Source organism: Rattus norvegicus, chromosome 12 (assembly GCF_021556685.1).
Source record: "Rattus norvegicus strain SHRSP/BbbUtx chromosome 12, alternate assembly SHRSP_T2T, whole genome shotgun sequence".
NCBI lineage: Eukaryota > Metazoa > Chordata > Mammalia > Rodentia > Muridae > Rattus > Rattus norvegicus.
The window spans coordinates 10,437,944-10,462,415 of record NC_141545.1 but is presented as its reverse complement, the minus strand read 5'-3'; the positions used below and the strand labels follow the sequence as shown (position 1 = coordinate 10,462,415).

The window sequence follows — 24,472 nt, the reverse complement described above, 5'->3', positions numbered from 1 at the left end:
GCCCACAATGGGCGGGGCCTCCCACTTGATCACTAATTGATAAAATGCCTTACAGCTGGGTCTCATGGAGGCATTTCCTCCACTGAGGCCCCTTTCTGTGTGGGAACTGCAGCTTGTGTCAAGTTAACACACAAAACTAGTCAGCACAACCTGTAACTCCCATGTTTTCTTCAGGCATCCACAGACAGCAGCATGAAACGGCACACATGCACACATGCAGGTGTACACATGGAACATGGCCAATCTGTGTCTCTGTAAAGAAAAGCACATTCTTATTGGGGTGCCTCACGCCGCGGACACTGTACTCTCTGGATTCAGGGGCAAACACTGCACAGCTCCGGTGTGCCTCATTCACAGACTACAAGTACGTAGGCTGCCCAAGGTTGTCACGGTGGCGGCCACCTGTAAAAATACAAACATCAAAGGCAAATATTTTAATTTTAATATAAGGAAAATCTGTGATCAACATGTAATCTAAAAGCATTTCTGAACAGAATTATCAACAAAGATCATCACATCCCAAAAACCTTAAATGTATTTACACAGTGAATAAGTTACATAGACCAAGTCTGAATATGTTTTGTGTGAGCAACAGATCACATGCCCACATCTAACATTCGACAGTGCTGGGTTTCAGGAAGGACCTTTTAAGAAAGACACTTCAGTGGGCTGGGGAGATGGCTCAGTGGTTAAGAGCACTGACTGCTCTTCTGGAGTTCCTGAGTTCATAATCCCAGCCCCCACATGGTGGCTCACAACCATGTGTATTGGGATCTGATGCCCTCTTCTGCTGTGTCTGAAGACAGCACCAGTTTACTTATGTCTAAAAAATGAATAATCTTTTTTTAAAAAATGCAAAAGACCCATTAGGAATAAAACAGGTCATCATCCTTAAAGCGGCAACTCATGGTTTCCCTGTGTATCTCTACTTGTGGCTCTCCACAGGGCCACTAAAGACTCACGCACACAGATGACACGACTTGGGGTTTTTGTGAATAACTTGCTTTTCTACAAGATGGCAAGGGTAATGCAAACGAACACTCGTCTTCTGTGGTATAACCGATGCCTATTAAAGCAACCTGTGTGTAAAAAGCAGCCATGATCCTGAAAACGATTCCATCGGGATCTTTCCTGGCACAGAGAGATCCAGGGTTTTCAGAAACGGCAGCCCAGCACCTTAAGTAAGGTACTTCATAAAAGCCTGGTTTAGATACCGTGTCCATGAAACTGTAACTCATTTACAATTCCCTTTTCAAGCACACAGGCTGCCAGCTTTTGACCATCTTACATGTTTCCGTGGCCAGCTTCTTTCTATCTGTTTCCTTTTGCAATTCAATGACACAAAGTAAAAAACACATAGCAAGAAGAGAGAGACAGGGAGAGAGAGAGAGAGAGAGAGAGAGAGAGAGAGAGAGAGAGAGAGAGAGAGAGATAGAGAGATAGAGAGAGAGAGAATATGAATGAAAGAAAAGACAACCCAAAGGAAGGGAAAGGAAGGGAACGAATGTACGACGTTCAGAATAAAAATTGGTTTTCGTCTGAATAAAAGCATTGTACTTTTGCCAATCTAAAGTGTCTCTAGAAGGATGAAGTCCTTCAGTGTGGTCAGTTTGGGTACCACAACAGAAGTCCTGTCTCCAGTATTGGGTGCCTTTGTTTGGTGAACAGTAGCCACACATCAGGATGGGTAGAGTCTGTCTCAGGAGGTCCTAGGCTTTCTCGGTTTGGAGAATATTGTACACATTGGAAGTTGAGTCATCTTCTTTAGAAAAACTTCTACAGGGAACAAGAGGGGAATACTCTGTCCAAACTTTGCGGATCCCCGCGGATCACGTCTCGGATCTCCATGTTCAGCTCCATCAGCTTGGTGCAGATTTCAGTCAGGCTATGGTTAGACCCTACTAGGGCGTAAATACCGGTCTGTCCCAGGGTTTGGTGAGGAAATAAATATTCAGGAGTGTCTGGACCTCGTCCTCAGAGCTGCGTCCAAAGATGTCCTTGGGCCACAGGCTTCTGTGGAAAGAAAGCACAGCCAAGATTAGAGGCAGGCAGTAGGGAGGTTTGGGTCTTGGTTAGCATACAAATGTGTGCAGTGCTCACAGCGGCCAGAAGGGGGCACTGGATTCCCTTGAACCGGAATCACAGATTCAGGTAAGTACCCATGTGGGTGCTGGGACCTGAACTGGGATCCTATGGCATAGCAGGGGTCCCTAACCACCAAAAGTGCAGGAAATAGTTTGTGTGTCCTATAATCGCCCCTGGGAGGAACAGTGGAGTCACCTGCACTCCTTGATCTGTCACAGTGCTGCTCTGCCAAGGTCATTGTTCTTCAGGCACTCAGCATAGACTGGATGGCAGCCTCTGTGGATGTGAGGGTTGGTTTTGACCACAGTCTGTGGATGTACAGTGGGTCCTTGCTGATGGCTGCTGTGACCTCCTTCAGGTGCCTCTTCAGATCACTCTGTTCTCTGGACTCTTCCAGCAGCTTTTTAAAACAAAAGTAATGTCTCTCCAGACAGACGTTTAATCATGTAGGTCTGTTTAAGCAAACATTCAGGATCTCTCAAAATATGGGATCTGGGGTACGGTGGTTCATGCCACTTGAAATAGTGGGCCAGGAGGATCCAGAGGAATTATAGGCCAGCCTAGGCTACCCAGGGTGGCCAGCCTGGGCTGTCCAGTCAGACCTTGGCTGGAACAGACAGAACAACATCAGAAGCCCCCTGGCCTGTGTGGCAAACACAAACCACTGTGTTATGTAAACAGTGAATCACTGTGTGTAGCTCGGATGCTCTCATAGATGGGGACGTCCCTTACAGTCTTGCCTGCTTGGGCTGAGCATGCAGCTCAGTGTCAGTGCTCGTCTCCCATGGACAAGGTCCTGGGGTCAATCTCAGTCCTTCTACAAGTGCCTCTGCTCAACTGGAAAGGACACAAATGGTGGGGTGCACAGTGACAGGACTTGGTGGGGCACCTTCTGCTCCTAAGGCCGAGTGTAGTCAGACACATGGACAGCTCTGTCTTCTCTATAGTCAGGGTCCTGCTATACATGTGGCCCTGACTTCTCAGAACTCACTATGCAGACCATGTGTCCTCGGACTCACAGAGATCTGCCTGCCTCTGCCTTGTCGGTTGTGTGCTGGGATGGAAAGTGTGTTGGGCCCTGCCCTCCTGGTCTTTCCTTTATGAACTCAGCTCTGAGGAAATGTAATGAATTGTCAGCAGGTGTGGTGGCAAAGACCACATGGTGGCTTGTGGATGTCTGGGAGTCCTAGGCTAGCCTGGTCTACCAGTGAAGTTCCAGGCTAATCAGGGAATACATTGTCAAAGAAATCAAACAAATAAATTAAAAAACAAATAGAACCTCCCCTAACTAAATATAGAGTAACAGTGTGAATATGTCCACATGACACTTATTCATGTCCATTTAATATATTTGAGCAGGAGTTCACTGTGGCTAACTATGGACAATGTCTGCCCCACTGAAGATCTGCAGGACACAATCCTGAATCTTTTTATTGCTTACATGTATTATTTGTCTTCCTCTGTATTAATGGGTGTGTGTGTCACAGTAGATATGTGGAAGATAGAGGACAGCTATTGGGGGCTGGCTCCTCTCTTTCCTCTTTGTGGGACCAGGGGATTGAACTCTGGTTGTCAGACTTGACAGCAGCCCGTTACTGCTGAGCAACACTGTGGCCACAAACCCTCAGTCATGTGATTACTTTTTAATTGTTCACTTTATGTTGTTTTGTTTTTTGAGACAGTTTCTCTGAGTAGCCCTGGCTGTCCTGCAACTCACTCATGCTGGCCTTAAACTCACAGCGATCTGCCTGCCTCTGCTTACAGATCTCTGGGATTAAAGGCCCTTAGGACAACTTCCTAGAATCCCTTTGAATTTTTAAAGACAGGTTGTGTCGGCCTGGGGCTTAAAGGTGTGTGAAACCACACCCTCACACACCCCAGTTTATTTAAATAGATTGAGTGGGTGGATTCATCAGTCTTTCTAGGGACATACTTTGGATAATGAGACAAGATTAAACAATTTGGGTAGGGCGTGGCCTCTGAATTCATGGTGGCTTTATAAGACAGACACAGAGAGAGAGCCACTGGCAGCTCCTTCCTTATCCTCTCTTGGACATCCAGCCTTCAAGAAGGTCAGAGTTAAGTAGACCTCTTCCTGCTCTCTAGAGTAAAATGTTGCTGGGGCAAACCTTTCGGGTCTCGTTAGGAGGGAATGACACAGAGACAATGGAGCAGCAGGCTACGGGAAGATCAGACTGCAGCACAGCCCAGGGTCTCAGGGAGGGCCCAGAGAACCGGAAGGCTGCTGGGAATGTGGACTCTGAAGGTCATGCAGATGAGGTTATAAGTTATGGATCACATCTCTTAGAGTTTCATTCTGATTCTACTTAATTTTTGCTAGTGCTTTCAAAGAGGCATGGTCCATAAAGACCAAATCGGGTCTCGATGTTCCTGTTAGTAAAAAAAGAAACAAAAGAGTCAGTATGTAACTCCAGATCGTACCCATTCCAATCAGCTAGGCAGAAAGTTGAGCAGGAAGTGGCCAAGTGTCTCCAGGAGACCAAGTTCCGAGGAACACATATCTCTGGCCTGCTGACCATGATTGTTTCATGTCAGGCAGGCTCCACTGGAGCTGGCGCAGCCAACTAAAGCTTATGTACTAAAATATTTGTAGTTAATGCTGTTTTATATGGGAATATTTCTACAATGAGATAAGCCCTATAAAACATGGAACACAAGTCTTGGCACACAGAGTTTAGTAAAGGGTAATAATTTTTAATGTTAATTAAATGTATTATGTAAGTGCCTGCCTTAGGAATCAGAGTAAAGAGTATAATTACTACTCTTGGTGGCCCAAGGTCCTCATAATAAATATTAATTACTTAATGAGGCTCTGAGCACAAGGACATCTTGGAAGTGGCCAGGAATTCTGGGGTTGTTGGCTCCTGCACAGCTCCAGTGCGAGGTCTGGCTAATGGTGGGACTGGCAGTCAGCTAATTACCACTCACTCTATCAAGCTGTCGGTTCTCATGGCTGTCAATGTGCCTGCACTGGCTATTTCTCACCTCACAATTTCCTACCTCCGAGCATCTCTGAACCGAGACACTGAGCCAATTCAATATTGGAAAAACATACAAACAAGGACTGGACTGTTTAACCTACCTCAACCCATTTCCCAATTGTTCAGAAAACCTGAGGTTTCCAGAGTGAAGTCTGTGAGGCTTTCTAGGTGCGATGCTGCATAGCTATAAGAACAGCAATCAAGAGACCGAGGCAGGAGGATTGCAACCTTGAGGCCAGCCTGAGCTACATAGTGATACTCTGTCTCAAAAAATAAAATAAAGGAGCAGGTAAGAGGCCACCTGCCTCAGAATTTTCCCACGCCCTCAGATTGGATCCCAGGAAAACCTAAGAAGGTCCGCAAAATCAAATGGGTGGTGTCTTAGTTGGGGTTTCTCCTCTCGTGAAGAGACACCATGGACATAGCAACTCTTATAAAGGAAGATACTTACTTAGGGCTGGCTTACAGTGTCGTCCATTATCACCACGGGAAGCACAGTGGCACGCAGGCAGAGTTGGTGCTGGAGAGGTAGCCGGGATTTCTACATCTGGATTGACAGGGATCAAGAAGAGAAACGGAACAACTAGGCCTGGCTTGAGCATCTGAATTCTCAAAGCCCACCGCACAGCGACAAACTTCCTCCAAAAAGGCCACACCTCCTAACGGTGCCACTGCTTATGGGCCTACGGGAGTCATTTTCACTCGGGTCGTCACAGGTAGGAAGAACATATGTGTGTGATTGTCAGCCGCTGTCCAGGTAGTGTGGTGGAGGGAGGAGTGGCGTGGACAATGTGCAGACTGAGTGTTTCGGGGCAGGTATGACTTCAAGACTAGAAATACTCTCTAAAGTAAATAGTTTGCTCAAATGCCCACACGCCACTTCCTTTGTCCCTGTCCTTTAGAATGCAGAACTGACATTTAATCAGGATTCTAGGGGAATTAAAGCCCCCACACTGCCGAGCTGAACTTCTGGTAGATGCTTGCCTGGCCAATCCTTTCCTCTTATTCTTTTAGCCACATTCTTTAATCGCATCTTCTGAGAAAAGACGGATGCGTTTGGTTCTGACATCACACAGGCGCAGGCAGGGAGGAGGAAGGGCCCTGGTGGCTGCCAGTTGAGACCAGGATGTTATTTTAAAGAAAACTCTTCCTCATGACTGATGGAGATTTTCACACGTAGGACAGACCAGCAGGGGGTGCATCAGTGACCTGTCATGGCGTCGCTCTGCACATAGGTACACGGGAGTTCACAGACTGTGGATATGGAGAAGGGACTGTCGGGGTAGTAGGTGTGAGAATCAGTCTCTTGTTTCCACCGGGATCTCTACTTCTCTTTTTCTTCCACAGAAGTGAATGACTCATCCCCACTTGTCTCATTGCCTCTTTGTTGAAGTTTATCCTTTTCCTGTTCAACTTGCATTCCTAGAGAAGTCTATTTTCTAGTCTCACCTTGTGTCCAGCGCACCTTACGTAGGACACAGTGCTGAGGGCACCCCGTGGTGGCTTCTACTGAATGGACTTCAGTAGAATATAATGAGATGATGAAAGGTGCTGTACTGTGTACAGTAAATTTTCTTTACACAAATGTTCATGTGATGCTTATTTTATTAGAAAAATGTCATAATAGTTTTATAGATAAATTTAATAATTGCATTATATATTGTATGTTAATAAAATTTAAAAATAAAGATTTAGAATAAAATTAAATTTTAAACAAGTTTTCACGGTCTTTAATTTTAAAAGAAAAATCATTTCTGGGTGAGTGAGTCTTTGAAGCACACTTCAGTAGCCTATTCCCAATGTGATTCCCAAAGGACTCTAGCTGGAGGACAGGATGTGCAAACTTGCTCAACTACATGTATTTTACACGACTGTCCTCCCACACCAAAGGGAATCTTCTTATCTGTAGTTTAGGTGCTAAGCATCTGGGTAACAAACCATCTTCTTCAAATAGCCATAGAGCCTTTTGCTATCTCAAATAAATCTCACCCACCTTCTTAGGGAAGAGGCAAGAATTCTCCCTTTTTTTGGCAAGGGTTTTGCATTTTTATTTTTATTTTTATTTTTTATTTTTTTTATTAACTTGAGTATTTCTTATATACATTTCAAGTGTTATTCCCTTTCCCGGTTTCCGGGCAAACATCCCCCTCCCCCCTCCCCTTCCTTATGGGTGTTCCCCTCCCAACCCTCCCCCCATTGCCGCCCTCCCCCCATAGTCTAGTTCACTGGGGGTTCAGTCTTAGCAGGACCCAGGGCTTCCCCTTCCACTGGTGCTCTTACTAGGATATTCATTGCTACCTATGGGGTCAGAGTCCAGGGTCAGTCCATGTATAGTCTTTAGGTAGTGGCTTAGTCCCTGGAAGCTCTGGTTGCTTGACATTGTTGTACTTTTGGGGTCTCGAGCCCCTTCAAGCTCTTCCAGTTCTTTCTCTGATTACTTCAACGGGGGACCTATTCTCAGTTCAGTGGTTTGCTGCTGGCATTCGCCTCTGTATTTGCTGTATTCTGGCTGTGTCTCTCAGGAGCGATCTACATCCGGCTCCTGTCGGTCTGCACTTCTTTGCTTCATCCATCTTGTCTAATTGGGTGGCTGTATATGTATGGGCCACATGTGGGGCAGGCTCCGAATGGGTGTTCCTTCAGTCTCTGTTTTAATCTTTGCCTCTCCCTTCCCTGCCAAGGGTATTCTTTTTCCTCATTTAAAGAAGGGGTGAAGCATTTACATTTTGATCATCCGTCTTGAGTTTCGTTTGTTCTAGGGATCTAGGGTAATTCAAGCATTTGGGCTAAAAGCCACTTATCAATGAGTGCATACCATGTATGTCTTTCTGTGATTGGGTTAGCTCACTCAGGATGATATTTTCCAGTTCCAACCATTTGCCTACGAATTTCATAAACTCATTGTTTTTGATAGCTGAGTAATATACCATTGTGTAGATGTACCACATTTTCTGTATCCATTCCTCTGTTGAAGGGCATCTGGGTTCTTTCCAGTTTCTGGCTACTATAAATAAGGCTGCGATGAACATAGTGGAGCACGTGTCTCTTTTATATGTTGAGGCATCTTTTGGGTATATGCCCAAGAGAGGTATAGCTGGATCCTCAGGCAGTTCAATGTCCAATTTTCTGAGGATCCTCCAGACTGATTTCCAGAATGGTTGTACCAGTTTGCAATCCCACCAACAATGGAGGAGTGTTCCTCTTTCTCTGCATCCTCGCCAGCATCTGTTGTCCCCTGAGTTTTTTGATCTTAGCCATTCTCACTGGTGTGAGGTGAAATCTCAGGGTTGTTTTGATTTGCATTTCCCTTATGACTAAAGATGTTGAACATTTCTTTAGGTGTTTCTCAGCCATTCGGCATTCCTCAGCTGTGAATTCTTTGTTTAGCTCTGAACCCCATTTTTTAATAGGGTTATTTGTTTCCCTGCGGTCTAACTTCTTGAGTTCTTTGTATATTTTGGATATAAGGCCTCTATCTGTTGTAGGATTGGTAAAGATCTTTTCCCAATCTGTTGGTTGCCGTTTTGTCCTAACCACAGTGTCCTCTGCCTTACAGAAGCTTTGCAGTTTTATGAGATCCCATTTGTCGATTCTTGATCTTAGAGCATAAGCCATTGGTGTTTTGTTCAGGAAATTTTTTCCAGTGCCCATGTGTTCCAGATGCTTCCCTAGTTTTTCTTCTCTTAGTTTGAGTGTGTCTGGTTTGATGTGGAGGTCCTTGATCCACTTGGACTTAAGTTTTGTACAGGGTGATAAGGATGGATCGATCTGCATTCTTCTACATGTTGCCCTCCAGTTGAACCAGCACCATTTGCTGAAAATGCTATCTTTTTTCCATTTAATGGTTTTGGCTCCTTTGTCAAAAATCAAGTGACCATAGGTGTGTGGGTTCATTTCTGGGTCTTCAATTCTATTCCATTGGTCTATCTGTCTGTCTCTGTACCAATACCATGCAGTTTTTATCACTATTGCTCTGTAATACTGCTTGAGTTCAGGGATAGTGATTCCCCCTGAAGTCCTTTTATTGTTGAGGATAGCTTTAGCTATCCTGGGTTTTTTGTTATTCCAGATGAATTTGCAAATTGTTCTGTCTAACTCTTTGAAGAATTGGATTGGTATTTTGATGGGGATTGCATTGAATCTGTAGATTGCTTTTGGTAAAATGGCCATTTTTACTATATTAATCCTGCCAATCCATGAGCATGGGAGATCTTTCCATCTTCTGAGGTCTTCTTCAATTTCTTTCCTCAGTGTCTTGAAGTTCTTATCGTACAGATCTTTTACTTGCTTGGTTAAAGTCACACCGAGGTACTTTATATTATTTGGGTCTATTATGAAGGGTGTCGTTTCCCTAATTTCTTTCTCGGCTTGTTTCTCTTTTGTATAGAGGAAGGCAACTGATTTATTTGAGTTAATTTTATACCCAGCCACTTTGCTGAAGTTGTTTATCAGCTTTAGTAGTTCTCTGGTGGAACTTTTGGGATCACTTAAATATACTATCATGTCATCTGCAAATAGTGATATTTTGACTTCTTCTTTTCCGATCTGTATCCCCTTGATCTCCTTTTGTTGTCTGATTGCTCTGGCTAGAACTTCAAGAAGTATATTGAATAAGTAGGGAGAGAGTGGGCAGCCTTGTCTAGTCCCTGATTTTAGTGGGATTGCTTCAAGTTTCTCTCCATTTAGTTTAATGTTAGCAACTGGTTTGCTGTATATGGCTTTTACTATGTTTAGGTATGGGCCTTGAATTCCTATTCTTTCCAGGACTTTTATCATGAAGGGGTGTTGAATTTTGTCAAATGCTTTCTCAGCATCTAATGAAATGATCATGTGGTTCTGTTCTTTCAGTTTGTTTATATAATGGATCACGTTGATGGTTTTCCTTATATTAAACCATCCCTGCATGCCTGGGATGAAGCCTACTTGATCATGGTGGATGATTGTTTTGATGTGCTCTTGGATTCGGTTTGCCAGAATTTTATTGAGTATTTTTGCGTCGATATTCATAAGGGAAATTGGTCTGAAGTTCTCTTTCTTTGTTGTGTCTTTGTGTGGTTTAGGTATAAGAGTAATTGTGGCTTCGTAGAAGGAATTCGGTAGTGCTCCATCTGTTTCAATTTTGTGGAATAGTTTGGATAATATTGGTATGAGGTCTTCTATGAAGGTTTGATAGAATTCTGCACTAAACCCGTCTGGACCTGGGCTCTTTTTGGTTGGGAGACCTTTAATGACCGCTTCTATTTCCTTAGGAGTTATGGGGTTGTTTAACTGGTTTATCTGTTCCTGATTTAACTTCGATACCTGGTATCTGTCTAGGAAATTGTCCATTTCCTGAAGATTTTCAAGTTTTGTTGAATATAGGTTTTTATAGTAAGATCTGATGATTTTTTGAATTTCCTCTGAATCTGTTGTTATGTCTCCCTTTTCATTTCTGATTTTGTTAATTTGGACGCACTCTCTGTGTCCTCTCATTAGTCTGGCTAAGGGTTTATCTATCTTGTTGATTTTCTCAAAGAACCAACTTTTGGTTCTGTTGATTCTTTCTATGGTCCTTTTTGTTTCTACTTGGTTGATTTCAGCTCTGAGTTTGATTATTTCCTGCCTTCTACGCCTCCTGGGTGTATTTGCTTCTTTTTGTTCTAGAGCTTTTAGGTGTGCTGTCAAGCTGCTGACATATGCTCTTTCCTGTTTCTTTAAACATTTATTTATTTATTATGTATACATCATACAGCTTTCCGCCTGCATGTATGCAACTACAGGCCAGAAGAGGGCATCAGATCTCATTACAGATGGTTGTGAGCCACGATGTGGTTGCTGGGATTTGAACTCAGGACCTCTGGAAGAGCAGTCAGTGCTCTTAACCACTGAGCCATCTCTCCAGCCCTCTTTCCTGTTTCTTTCTGCAGGCACTCAGCGCTATGAGTTTTCCTCTTAGCACAGCTTTCATTGTGTCCCATAAGTTTGGGTATGTTGTATCTTCATTTTCATTAAATTCTAAAAAGTTTTTAATTTCTTTCTTTATTTCTTCCTTGACCAGGTTATCATTGAGTAGAGCATTGTTCAATTTCCACGTATATGTGGGCATTCTTCCCTTATTGTTATTGAAGACCAGTTTTAGGCCGTGGTGGTCCGATAGCACACATGGGATTATTTCTATCTTTCTGTACCTGTTGAGGCCCGTTTTTTGACCAATTATATGGTCAATTTTGGAGAAAGTACCATGAGGAGCTGAGAAGAAGGTATATCCTTTTGCTTTAGGATAGAATGTTCTATAAATATCCGTTAAGTCCATTTGGCTCATGACTTCTCTTAGTCTGTCGACATCACTGTTTAATTTCTGTTTCCATGATCTGTCCATTGATGAGAGTGGGGTGTTGAAATCTCCCACTATTATTGTGTGAGGTGCAATGTGTGTTTTCAGCTTTAGTAAGGTTTCTTTTACGTATGTAGGTGCCCTTGTATTTGGGGCATAGATATTTAGGATTGAGAGTTCATCTTGGTGGATTTTTCCTTTGATGAATATGAAGTGTCCTTCCTTATCTTTTTTGATGACTTTTAGTTGGAAATTGATTTTATTTGATATTAGAATGGCTACTCCAGCTTGCTTCTTCTGACCATTTGCTTGGAAAGTTGTTTTCCAGCCTTTCACTCTGAGGTAGTGTCTGTCTTTGTCTCTGAGGTGTGTTTCCTGTAGGCAGCAGAATGCAGGGTCCTCGTTGCGTATCCAGTTTGTTAATCTATGTCTTTTTATTGTGGAGTTGAGGCCATTGATATTGAGAGATATTAAGGAATAGTGATTATTGCTTCCCGTTATATTCATATTTGGATGTGAGGTTATGTTTGTGTGCTTTCATTCTCTTTGTTTTGTTGCCAAGACGATTAGTTTCTTGCTTCTTCTAGGGTATAGCTTGCCTCCTTATGTTGGGCTTTACCATTTATTATCCTTTGTAGTGCTGGATTTGTAGAAAGATATTGTGTAAATTTGGTTTTGTCATGGAATATCTTGGTTTCTCCATCAATGTTGAGAGTTTTGCTGGATACAGTAACCTGGGCTGGCATTTGTGTTCTCTTAGGGTCTGTATGACATCAGTCCAGGATCTTCTGGCCTTCATAGTTTCTGGCGAGAAGTCTGGTGTGATTCTGATAGGTCTGCCTTTATATGTTACTTGACCTTTTTCCCTTACTGCTTTTAATATTCTTTCTTTATTTTGTGCGTTTGGTGTTTTGACAATTATGTGACGGGAGGTGTTTCTTTTCTGGTCCAATCTATTTGGAGTTCTGTAGGCTTCTTGTATGTCTATGGGTATCTCTTTTTTTAGGTTAGGGAAGTTTTCTTCTATGATTTTGTTGAAGATATTTACTGGTCCTTTGAGCTGGGAGTCTTCACTCTCTTCTATACCTATTATCCTTAGGTTTGATCTTCTCATTGAGTCCTGGATTTCCTGTATGTTTTGGACCAGTAGCTTTTTCCGCTTTTCATTATCTTTTACAGTTGAGTCAATGATTTCTATGGAATCTTCTGCTCCTGAGATTCTCTCTTCCATCTCTTGTATTCTGTTGGTGAAGCTTGTATCTACAGCTCCTTGTCTCTTCTTCTGGTTTTCTATATCCAGGGTTGTTTCCATGTGTTCTTTCTTGATTGCTTCTATTTCCATTTTTAATTCCTTCAACTGTTTGATTGTGTTTTCCTGGAATTCTTTCAGGGATTTTTGTGTCTCCTCTCTATGGGCTTCTACTTGTTTATTTATGTTTTCCTGGAATTCTTTCAGGGATTTTTGCGATTCTTTCAGGCATTTTTGCGATTCCTCTCTGTAGGCTTCTACTTGTTCTCTAAGGGATTTCTTCACGTCTTTCTTGAAGTCCTCCAGCATCATGATCAAATATGATTTTGAAACTAGATCTTGCTTTTCTGGTGTGTTTGGATATTCCATGTTTGTTTTGATGGGAGAATTGGGCTCCGATGGTGCCATGTAGTCTTGGTTTCTGTTGCTTGGGTTCCTGCGCTTGCCTCTCGCCATCAGATTATCTCTACTGTTACTTTGTTCTGCTATTTCTGACAGTGGCTAGACTGTCCTATAAGCCTGTGTGTCAGGAGTGCTGTAGACCTGTTTTCCTCTCTTTCAGTCAGTTATGGGGACAGAGTTTTCTGCTTTCCGGCGTGTAGTTTTTCCTCTCTACAGGTCTTCAGCTGTTCCTGTGGGCCTGTGTCTTGAGTTCACCAGGCAGCTTTTTTGCAGCAGAAAAGTTGGTCTTACCTGTGGTCCCGAGGCTCAAGTTCGCTCGTGGGGTGCTGCTCACGGGCTCTCTGCAGGGGCAGCAACCAGGAAGACCTGTGCCGCCCCTTCCGGGAGCTTCAGTGCACCAGGGTTCCAGATGGTCTTTGGCTTTTTCCTCTGGCGTCCGAGATGTGTGTGCAGAGAGCAGTCTGTTCTGGTTTCCCAGGCTTGTCTGCCTCTCTGAAGGTTCAGCTCTCCCTCCCACGGGATTTGGGTGCAGGGAACTGTTTATCCGGTCTGTTTCCTTCAGGTTCTGGTGGTGTCTCAGGCAGGGGTCCTGCCACTCCTGGGCCCTCCCCCACGGGAGCCCAGAGGCCTTATACAGTTTCCTCTTGGGCCAGGGATGTGGGCAGGGGTGAGCAGTGTTGGTGGTCTCTTCCGCTCTGCAGCCTCAGGAGTGCCCACCTGACCAGGCGGTTGGGTCTCTCTCTCACAGGGTCTGGGGGCAGAGAGCTGCTGCGGGCCGGGATCCGCGGGTGTGGGACTTCCGGTAAACACAGAACGTGCCCGGTCCTAGAGGAATTCTGCTTCCGTGTGTCCCAAGCTCACCAGGCAGCTTTCTTGCAGCAGAAAAGTTGGTCTTACCTGTGTTCCCGGGGCTCAAGTTCGCTCGTGGGGTGCTGCCCACGGGCTCTCTGCAGCAGCAGCAACCAGGAAGCCATTTTTATTTTTTTTAGATTTATCTATGTATTATGTTCAGTGTTCTGACTAGCATTGTTAAATGGAGCTGACAAAACAGGACACATTGGGAGTACACCTACTACTCTTGAACTTGAACTTGTACCCAGAAGGCTGGGATACGAGAATCAAGAATTCAAATACAGCCTTGACTAATTATTGGCATCCAAGTCAGGCTTGATGACAAACATCACCTCCAAGGAATTTGTGAAAATATAAAAAACACAGTGATGAACAACCAACCACCACCCTTTCACAGACAACACAGTGTCTAATACTAAACAACGAACCACTCAGCTAATAGGGATCCCATTTCATACATGGCCCCAGACAAATACTATCACCAAGTGACAGTGCAGTAGAAGACGAACAGAAGCCACAGACGAACTACAATAGCCTAACATACTTCTGTAAGTGGATTTGGCACACATACACCAAAGTTCAATAGCCACTCCAAGAGTTGCAAAGTACAAGCCACACCCACAGTTGGTGGTCTCCACCATTACACATGAGTGAACGTGGAAAACAATTTGCTTTTGTTACGGCTATGATGAAAAAGAAATGAAGCAAGATTTTTTTTCCCCCTTGAAACTGAAGACGATGATGTCTAAAGTCTTTACAAGATTGCTCACATAGATACGGCATTTCTCCTGTACGAATTCTTCATTTCCTACCATCAAAGTGAAATACAGTCTTTAAAACATTTACAGGATAAAGATATGGCCAAGCAGTTAAGACAAGTTGATTCCTGGGATCAAGGTCAGGTTATTGACAAATCCCTGTATTCCTGCTACAGGATCCAAGGAATACAGACACACACACACACACACACACACACACACACACACACACACACAGAGAGAGAGAGAGAGAGAGAGAGAGAGAGAGAGAGAGAGACTGCACAATTAAAAAGAAAATTTCAAACAAATAATTTTTACTCATGAATGTTTTTCTTATGTAAGCATCTGAAAGACCCTTGCTCTAGTCTCAGGATGGCACGCCCCAGGAAACATGAGAGACCGGTCTTGATGTAAAAGCAAGAGGCCGTTTAATACTAATGAAGCTCCGGGCCAACACGTGTCTCACGCAGGAGACAGAGGAGTCGACCCTGAAACTCAAAAGTCAGAGGTTTATATAGAGAAAGCTAGGGGGTTTTGGCGCGGTTACACACAATTGGCTCATTCAAACATAGCAGTGAGAACAAAGCAGAAAGAGCACCTGCTAGAAGTCAGGGGCTTATTAGGGTCTGGAGGACACCTAGTTGAGATATGGCCCTGAGTGAGCTGGGGGGAGATGTCTTCTTGCCAGATGTCCCATGAATCAGTCCCATTAATTCGGGCTGGTTCCTGCATTCCTTTTCCTTATCTTTATGGCTTGCTAGTTCTGCCTGGACAGTGTTTCCTGTGTTCCTTTATCTTTATGGCCTGCTAGTCCTGCAGGGCTCAGCCCTGAGTCTGTGGGCTTTTGGGGTTTACTCTTTTAATTTTGTATTTTTAAACCTTAAATTCGTATAATTTTCCTTTCATTCCCTTCTTCTTCTACTAAATAATTCTAATCTTAGAATTTAAACCCCAGTGTCCCTCAGGTCTGTCTCAAATTGAACTATAGGTTGGTTTTGTCTCTGTACGATCATGAGTTTTACCGCGTCTATCCGGTTTTGGATAAATGCTATGCCTTTGTTAATTATACAGGGACCAAAAATTAGAGCTAGGCAGACAAAAAGCACAGGTACAGCCAGGGCTGAGAACAATGTGGTCATCCATGGTGACTGGGAATACCAAGACTCGAACCACCCTTTTTGTGCCTCTCTCTCTCTCCTTCTTTTTTCAAGTCTTTCTCTGACCTTTTGTAAGCTGTCTTCTACTAACCCCGTTTTGTCTGTATAAAAACAGCATTCTTCTTTAAGGGCAGCACATAATCCTCCTTGTTGTAAGAAAAGGAGGTCTAGTCCCCTCTGTTTTGTAGGACTACCTCAGAGAGAGAAGTAACTGAATCCTTAAGATTTTTTAGGCCCAATTGTAGCTCTTGGATGTCTCTATCAACTGCAGCACTAAGCTGATTATATTGTTGGTTAGAAGTGATCAAGGAGGCAACCCCTGTCCCGGCTCCTGCAGCTCCTAATCCAATAATGACTGCCAAAGTAATTGCGGTTATGGGCTCTCTCTTAGTTCTGGACAGAGTTCCGGGCCCTTTTCCCCATAATCCTAAAAACTCTTCAACCTCATAAAAAATTAGGTGTGGAAGAAGGGCAACTTGTACACAATAATCATGTTTTAAAAGAAAAACGTGGGTAACTATAAAGGTGGTCAGTCCTGACGAGCAAGCAAGGTAGGTGTTGTTAGAAGTTGAAATATATTGAGAGGAGCTATTCACCACCAGAGTCTGATTGCAGACTTTTGTCAGAGCTTTAGGAGGCAGCATGTTGGGCCCAAGGAGACACAAACCTAGGCCTGAGACTTTGCTGAGAGTCAGACCGTGTTTTTCTGGTGGGCTCCACTGTAAGGTAGAGGTATCATTAGTAAACAATAATCTTTTAAAGTTGGCAATCCCCTCATAAAAGGGTGGGGTGGAGGAATAGCAGACCCAGCATTCTTCTAACAGCGTAAAGTTGGCCCCATGAATGGTTTGTACTGAGGTATTAACTAAGGTCAAAATAAGATTAGCAGTAGAAGGGGGGCCTGCGGGGAGTGTAGGTTGAAAGACTGAAAGACAGGGTGGGGAGGAGGGGGAGCCCGAGGGGTGACAAGGCCAGCAAATATCTTTCTAGGACTTTGGGCTGGGTTATTCCGGTGTAACTCTGAATTAGGACCTACAGCAACGTTGTTCTGTTGATTTGGAATAGATTTAAGTAATCTTATTTTAAAAGTTAGTCCAGGGTCCCAGTTGGATTTATAGAGCCGCATCCCCCATCGGAATCCCCTCTCCCACTGTTCTGGGGTTACTTTCTTTCTTGCCTCAGTAAAAGCAACAGTAAGGGGGTTACACCATCCTTTGAGATCGGAAGTGGCATGGCACTTAGCATTTAGGGGCTGTCTACCTGCTTTTGTAACTCTTGCGTTGGGGTATTTTCTCTTAACTGTAATATAATCCCAGCTGGACCTGGGAGCCCAGTAAGTGTCCCCGGTGGTCACACATTCCCAATTGTGACAATAGAAGTCAGTTTCATAGCCGCAACTTCTAGCCTTAGAGCGATCCCTATGTGGACCTGGACATACATAGACTCCCCCGGTCTGGAGTGCTAGTATTGCACGTCTCACAGCGTTACTGCAACCTGGGTCTGTAGCTGGGTCGCTCAACTCCGGGGCCCGGTCCAAGGAGGCAAAGAGATCAGCAGTACCCCAATATTCATGTGCTCCCAAGGCCAGTCGACAGAGATCTACTTCTAAACTAGGCCAGGGTGTAGTAGCAGAAACTATGGAGAAGGAGTTTGCAATGTCTCCTGCCTGATTAGTAATAACCCAGGTAAAATTAAAGACTTGATACGGGAAAGCACTCACGACTGTAAAACATGAAAACATCCATAGAAAAAGCATCCTTCCTTTTGTCTGAAAATCAAGCACAGTTGAAAGGCTTTCTTTCTCCTGTCCGGTTGGTGGAAGGCCGCCCCTTCGACATAGGCGTAACTTAAGAGGATTAGTCGTCTTTTCTAGCATCCACCTATCTGGATCAGCTTCAGGTGGTGCTCTCTTAACGTGAGACGCGTGGATCCAGGTGGGAATTCCTTCAACTTTGATCGCGGTGGGCGTAGTCAGCAATACCAGATATGGTCCTTTCCACCTCGGCTCTAATTTTCCTGTTTGATGTCTCCTCACCAGGACAACGTCTCCCACTTCAAACCTGTCTATCACCAGCAATATAGGTTCTTCTTAATTGTGACCATATCTCTTTTCTTATTGTTTCTAAGGCCTTGAGCCAAATCAGGAGATTGGAAGAGGGAGAGAAAGATACGTCTGGGCTAAATTTATCAGTTACAGACTTATAAATGGGTGGCGGGGCTCCAAACATCAATTCAAAAGGGGTCAAACCAAAAGGGCCAGGGGAATTTCGGACCCTAAATAAAGCATAAGGGAGAAGGGCTGTCCAATCATTTCCGCCGGTCTCTAAGACTAATTTTGTCAAGGTCTCTTTTAATGTTCTATTCATTCTACTTGTCCGGAACTCTGGGGTCTATATGCACAGTGTAATTTCCAATTGATCCCCAGCTGTCTGGCCATTCCCTGACTTACCTGGGAGACAAAAGCAGGCCCGTTGTCTGACCCGATTACCTTGGGTACCCCAAATCGGGGTAGGATTTCTTCCAGTATCTTCTTGGTCACCACATTTGCAGTCTCATTTTTTGTAGGGAATGCTTCAACCCAGCCTGTAAAAGTGTCTATAAAAACTAGTAGATATTTATTTCCATACCAGGCAGGCTTTACCTCCGTAAAATCAGTTTCCCAATAGGTTCCAGGCCTATCTCCTCTCAAACGCCTTCCTTCTAGGAGCTTGTTGGACCCAGCATTAGGAAACGCACGCACAAGCATGGCAGTTTTTGACTAGATTTTCAGCAGCTTTCTTTAATCCAGGAATATAGTAAGGGGACCTCTTAACTAATTCTATTAACTTTTTAACCCCCAGATGGGTAAGGCGATGTATATCAGCCAAATATTCTCGCCCTTCTTCTTTGAGAATCCTTTTGTCAGTCTCTTTGGTCTCTAGTTGAGATTGAGTTTTTATTGTCAAAGTCATAGGTCCCTGAGCTGCCTTCTTTGCTTCCTGGTCTGCCATTTGATTTCCTTTTTGTATGGGTTCGGTCCCTTTTTGGTGTCCTGGGCAATGTATTATTGCTACTTTATGGGGCAAGTGAACAGCCTCTAGCAGGCTAAGGATCTCTTCTTTATTTTTAATATCTTTTCCAGCAGATGTTAAGAGTCCACACTGCCGGTATATTGCCCCATGGATATGCGCTGTAGCAAAGGCATATCGGCTGTCTGTGTAAATATTAATAGTCTTTCCTTCTGCCAGCTTTAGGGCCTGGATCAGTGCGATGAGCTCTGCTCTTTGGGCCGGTGTACCCTCAGGCAGACTGCTGGCCCATGTGACGGCCTTTCCATCCACCACCGCTGCCCCGGCCCTCCTCTTACCTTCTACCACGAAGCTGCTTCTGTCAGTGTACCAAGTCATTGCCCCTGGTCATGGTTGGTCTGTGAGGTCTGACCGGACTCCGGTTTCTTCTGCTAGCACCTCCTCACATTTGTGTATAGGGACTTCATCAGCCTCAGGTAACAGGGTAGCAGGATTGAGGATAGCCCGGGGGGGGGGGCGGGGAGTTTACACGTTCAGTCAGCAATAGACTCTGATAGTGAGTCATCCGGGCGTTGGTCATCCAGCGGCCTGGTGGCTGTCAGATAATGCTCTCAAGCAAGTGTGGGGCCACTATCGTAACACTCTGTCCCATGGTCAGCTTGTCAGCGTCTTTGGCCAGTATAGCCATTGCTGCTGTGGCTCGTAAACAGGAAGGCCACCCACTAGCCACAGGGTCCAGTTTCTTTGATAGGTAGGCCACTGGTCATTTCCAAGGCCCCAAAGCCTGGGTTAGGACACCCCTGGCCACGCCATTTCTCTCATCAATATATAGGATAAAAGGTTTACTTAGATCTGGTAGGGCTAGTGCTGGGGCCTGTAGTAGTGCCTTCTTGAGAGTCTCAAAAGCCAATTGATGGTCTCTAGTCCAGGTGAACTCTCCTTTTTCTTTAGTCAAAGGGTATAGCGGGGCTGCCATAGTTGGGAACCCTGGGATCCACAGTCTACAGAACCCCGCAGTGCCCAGAAATTCTCTCACCTGGCGAGATGTGGTCGGGGTTGGAATCTGCATCACCGTCTGCTTTCTGGCCTCCATGAGTCATCTCTGTCCATCTCTTAGGGCGTATCCTAAGTAAGTTACCTCCCTTTGGCATAATTGTGCCTTTTTAGCAGAGATCCGGTATCCCAGTTCACTTAGCTCGACCAGGAGGTTTTGAGTCCCAATTTCAGTCTTCACTGGTTTTCCTGGCCACCAAAAGGTCATCGACATACTGCAAGAGAGTTACCTGTGTATTTTTGGCCCGAAAAGAGGCTAAGTCGCGGTGCAGAGCCTCATCGAATAATGTAGGTGAGTTTTTGAATCCTTGGGGCAGCCTCATCCACGTCAGCAGTCCGACTTGTCCACTCTCGGGGTCATGCCATTCAAAGGCGAACAAAGGTTGGCTGTTGGGATGTAATCTCAGACAAAAGAAAGCATCCTTAAGGTCTAAGACAGTATACCAGATTCGCTCAGGTGGTAGTGTGCTGAGTAAGTTGTAGGGGTTTGGCACTGTGGGGTGTATGTCTTGGACTCGTTTATTAACTTCTCTGTGATCTTGTACTGGGCGATAGTCATTGGTCCCTGGATTTTTTACGGGGTGGAGGGGGGTGTTCCATGGAGACTTGCATGGAACCAAAATTCCTTGTTGAATGAGTCTGGTAATGAGGGCATATGCCCTCCCCTAGCTTCCCTACTCATGGGGTATTGTAGGACCCCAATGGGGGTGGCTCCGGACTTAAGCTCAATTACCACTGGGGGAACTTGTTTTGCCATTCCCATACCCCCCGCCTCGGCCCATGCACGAGGGAATCGGTCAAGCCAGTCTTGGATTCTCTCAGGAAGCCTTGGTTTATTTTGGTAGAGCGGTATTCTTCTCCTAATTGTAGAGACAACGTCAAGGCCCGGGGCTCTCCTCCTGCCCAGGTTACTTCTGGTTGGTGAGAGGCAAAAGATATATTTGCTTTTAATTTAGTTAGCAAGTCTCTTCCTAGCAGGGGCATAGGGCACTCCGGTATGACTAGGAACCAATGAGTCACTCTGTTCCGTCCTAGATCCACTGTTCGAGACGTGGTCCATGGGTACGATTTTTGTCCGGTGGCCCCAATTACTACAGTCTTTTCACCCCTTTTTAATTTTCCCAAAGGCGTCCGCAGAACAGAAAACTCAGCACCCGCGTCGACTAGGAAATGTATGGGAATCCCCTCCACGTCTAAAGTTACCCTAGGCTCGGGGAGAGGGGCCGAGCCTCGTCTCCCCTAGTCTTCCTCATCTCCCAGGGACAATATTTTTGCCTCCTGTTTCCTCTTGGGGCATTCACGAGCCCAGTGACCAGTATCTCTGCAGATTCTACACTGGTTTTTTTCCAGGTATGGTGGATCTCCTCCAGGCTTCCTTGGTTCCTGCCTCTTTCTGTCTCCCAGGTTCCCTAGCTGTCTAGTCCTGTCTCTCCTTTCTCTCTGGACAGTGTTTCCTGTGTTCCTTTATCTTTATGGCCTGCTAGTCCTGGCGGCAGGGCTCAGCCCTGAGTCTGTGGGATTTTCGGGTTTACTCTTTTAATTTTGTATTTTTAAACCTTAAATTCGTATAATTTTCCTTTCACATCCATCCCTTTAACTCAGGAGGTAAGGCATCTAAGAGGTTATGTACAGTGTTTCTTCATCCTGAATAGAAACAGGAAGCACATAGGTGTGAAATCAGAGAAATCAAGGTAGCTCAGTTGGTATTATTTTGTGGGGGGTGAAGATTTAAGAAATGCTGCCCTGCTGAAGGAGATATATCACTTGCGGTTGACTTGAGAGTTTAGATCTGCACACCATTCCTAGGTCTAACTCATTCTGCTGCATACTGAGGATGTGAGGTGTAAGCCCCCTCTTTTAGCGTCATGCGCAACACTTGTTGCACTGCCACTTTCATGGTGATCCCGTAATCCTCTGGAACCATAAGTCAAATTAAACTCTTTTATAAGTTGCCCTAGGCACGATGTTTTATTATAGCAACAAAAAAGGCAGTAGTTCACACCCATAAACTTTTACATCTGGATGAGTAATTGAAGAGAATTGTGAAGTCTAAAAGGGCTATCACTTAAATTCATACAATTGCGCATATGAATTTACAAGTACAAATAAAACCAAGAGGAACACCATAATGCTTGATTGTTTACACTGGTCAGATGTTCTCTTCAGAATAATCTTGTGCAACTGAAGTATGTTGGCTACAGTTCTTATAGGATCCTTATAGATCCCCTATAGTATGAATTCTTTCAGGTCCCTAAATACTACTGTGATGTGTAAAGTCTTTAACAGATTAATTGCACACTAAGGCTTTTAATATTGCATAAAGAGATCATAACACGTAAAGCTTTACCACAATGACTGCATTCACAGGTTTCTTTGCACTATGGCTTTTTCTCCTGAGCACAGTTACTCGCACAGGTTTTACCACATTGCTTACCTCCTAGTGTCGTCTCAGGCAGGTGTTCTTCTACCTAGTCGCATATAACTGTGTTATGAAAAGGCTTAATCACATTGATTACATTTGTAGGGTTTCTTGCCAGGACATGTTCTTTTAGATATTTGTAAATAACTGTTCTGAGAAAAGGCCTCCTAATATTGACCCCATTTATAGGGGTACTCACTTTTATGAATTCGAAGATGACTGTAATATGCAAATACCATGAACAAGTAAAAGAAACTGTCCTAAGTACAGCCATTTTGCTATAAGACTTCATTTAATCATAGAGCGAAACTAAATTCAAGTTCCCAGAACATAAGGGAGCTGGAAACTCCCTAATAATTTATAAGCTTCCATAATTCATTTTTGTTTCCCAAAACATGATTGTTCCTAACCACGTTTCCCATTCCACAAAACATATTGACTGTTCCAAACGACAGCTTCTGTTATTCATCTTTTTTTCCCCCAAAAACACAATACCTGTTGTTAACCACAAAGAGAAAATGGATATGATCTTTAGACTGTAAAACCTACATCCTGCCTGCATCAGTGGACACAGATCAACTACATAGTGAATACCCGTAGCCCTGGTTTTTGTGTCGTGTTGGATCTCTAAGTGGGCTCCATAACATAAAGTCTTCAGCACATTGCCTACACTCATAGAATTTCTCTCTGGTATACTTTTGTGATGATGAAGACTATAAAACCGTTTAACGCCTTCACCATATTAAATACATTCTTGAGCTTTCTCTCCAGGATGAATTCATTTATGCCTCTGAAGTTTGCTGAGACTTACAAAGGCTTTCCCACATTGCTCATGTTAATAAGGTTTCTGTCCAGTGTGTGTCCTTTCATGCCTTTGGAGATGACTGTGGTAGCCAAAGGCTTTGCCACACTGGTTACATTCGTAAGGCTTCACGCCAGTATGGGTTCTTTCATGCACCCGGAGACTGCTGTCATACGGAAAGGCCTTACCACATTGATTACATTCATAGGGTTTCTCTCCAGTATGTGTTCTTTTATGTATTCGAAGACTATTGGGCTGTGAAAAGATTTTACCACATTGATTACATTTGAAGGGTTTCTCTCCAGTATGTGTTCTTTCATGTATTCGAAGACTACTGTGATATGCAAAGGCTTTATCACACTGATTGCATCCATAGGGTTTCTCTCCAGAATGTATTCTTTTGTGTTTTTGGAAACTACTGGGACATGCGAAGGTTTTACCACACTGATCACATTCATGGGGTTTCTCTCCAGTGTGTACTCTTTTATGTATTCGAAGTTGACTGTGTAGTTTAAAGGTTTTACCGCACTGGTTACATTCAAAGGGTTTCTCTCCAGTATGTGTTCTTTCATGCACTCGGAGAGTATCCTGGATTGAAAAGGCTTTACCACATTGATTACATTCATAGGGTTTCTCTCCAGTGTGTGTCCTTTCATGTCTTTTAAGATGACTCTGACTCGCAAAGTCTTTACTACACTGATTACATTTGTAGGGCTTCTCTCTAGTATGTGTTCTTTCATGCACTCGGAGACTGCTGAGACACGCAAAGGATTTACCACACTGATTACATTTGTAAGGTTTCTCTCCAGTGTGTGTTCTTTTATGGATTCGCACATAATAGCGTTGTGTAAAGGCCTTATCACATTTATTACATTTGTAAGTTTTCTTTCCAGTGTGAGTTCTTTCATGATTTTGAAGAATATTATGACATGCAAAGGCTTTACCACATTGATTACATTCATAGAGTTTCTCTTCCGAGTGGGTTCTTTTATGTCTTTGTAGAGTGTTCTGATCTGAAAAAGCTTTGCCACATTGAATACATTTGTAGAGTTTCTCTCCAGTGTGTGTCCTTTCATGTATTCGAAGACTGCTGTGATACGCAAAGGCTTTATCACACTGATTGCATCCATAGGGTTTCTCTCCAGTGTGTGTCCTTTCATGTGCTCGAAGACTACTGCGATGTGCAAAGGCTTCACCACACTTCATATCTTCATAGGGTTTCTCTTCAGTATGACTTCTTTCAGGTCTGTAAAGATAATTGGTATATGTAAAATCTTTACCACATTCATTACACCAATTAAACTTTTGATCTGAATGAATTAATTTTAGAATCTGATCTAATTGTAAGGAGAATCAGATCTTAGCATTTTAT

The 24,472-nt window shown here is 43.9% G+C and overlaps 1 protein-coding gene across 1 annotated transcript in view; it reads right to left on the bottom strand.

The window, feature by feature from the left end:
* Nucleotides 1-467: 467 nt before the first annotated feature.
* LOC120095871 (zinc finger protein 431-like) overlaps nucleotides 468-24,472 on the bottom strand; it is a 44,685-nt gene continuing 20,680 nt past the window's right edge. The window contains exons 5-6 of the mRNA XM_087579483.1: nucleotides 2,281-24,346; nucleotides 468-2,013 (exon numbers count right to left, since the gene is read on the bottom strand). Of these exons, the coding sequence (XP_087435609.1) occupies nucleotides 23,134-24,346 (1,213 nt within the window). The 3' untranslated portion in view covers nucleotides 468-2,013; nucleotides 2,281-23,133. The remainder of the gene's footprint in view (nucleotides 2,014-2,280; nucleotides 24,347-24,472) is intronic.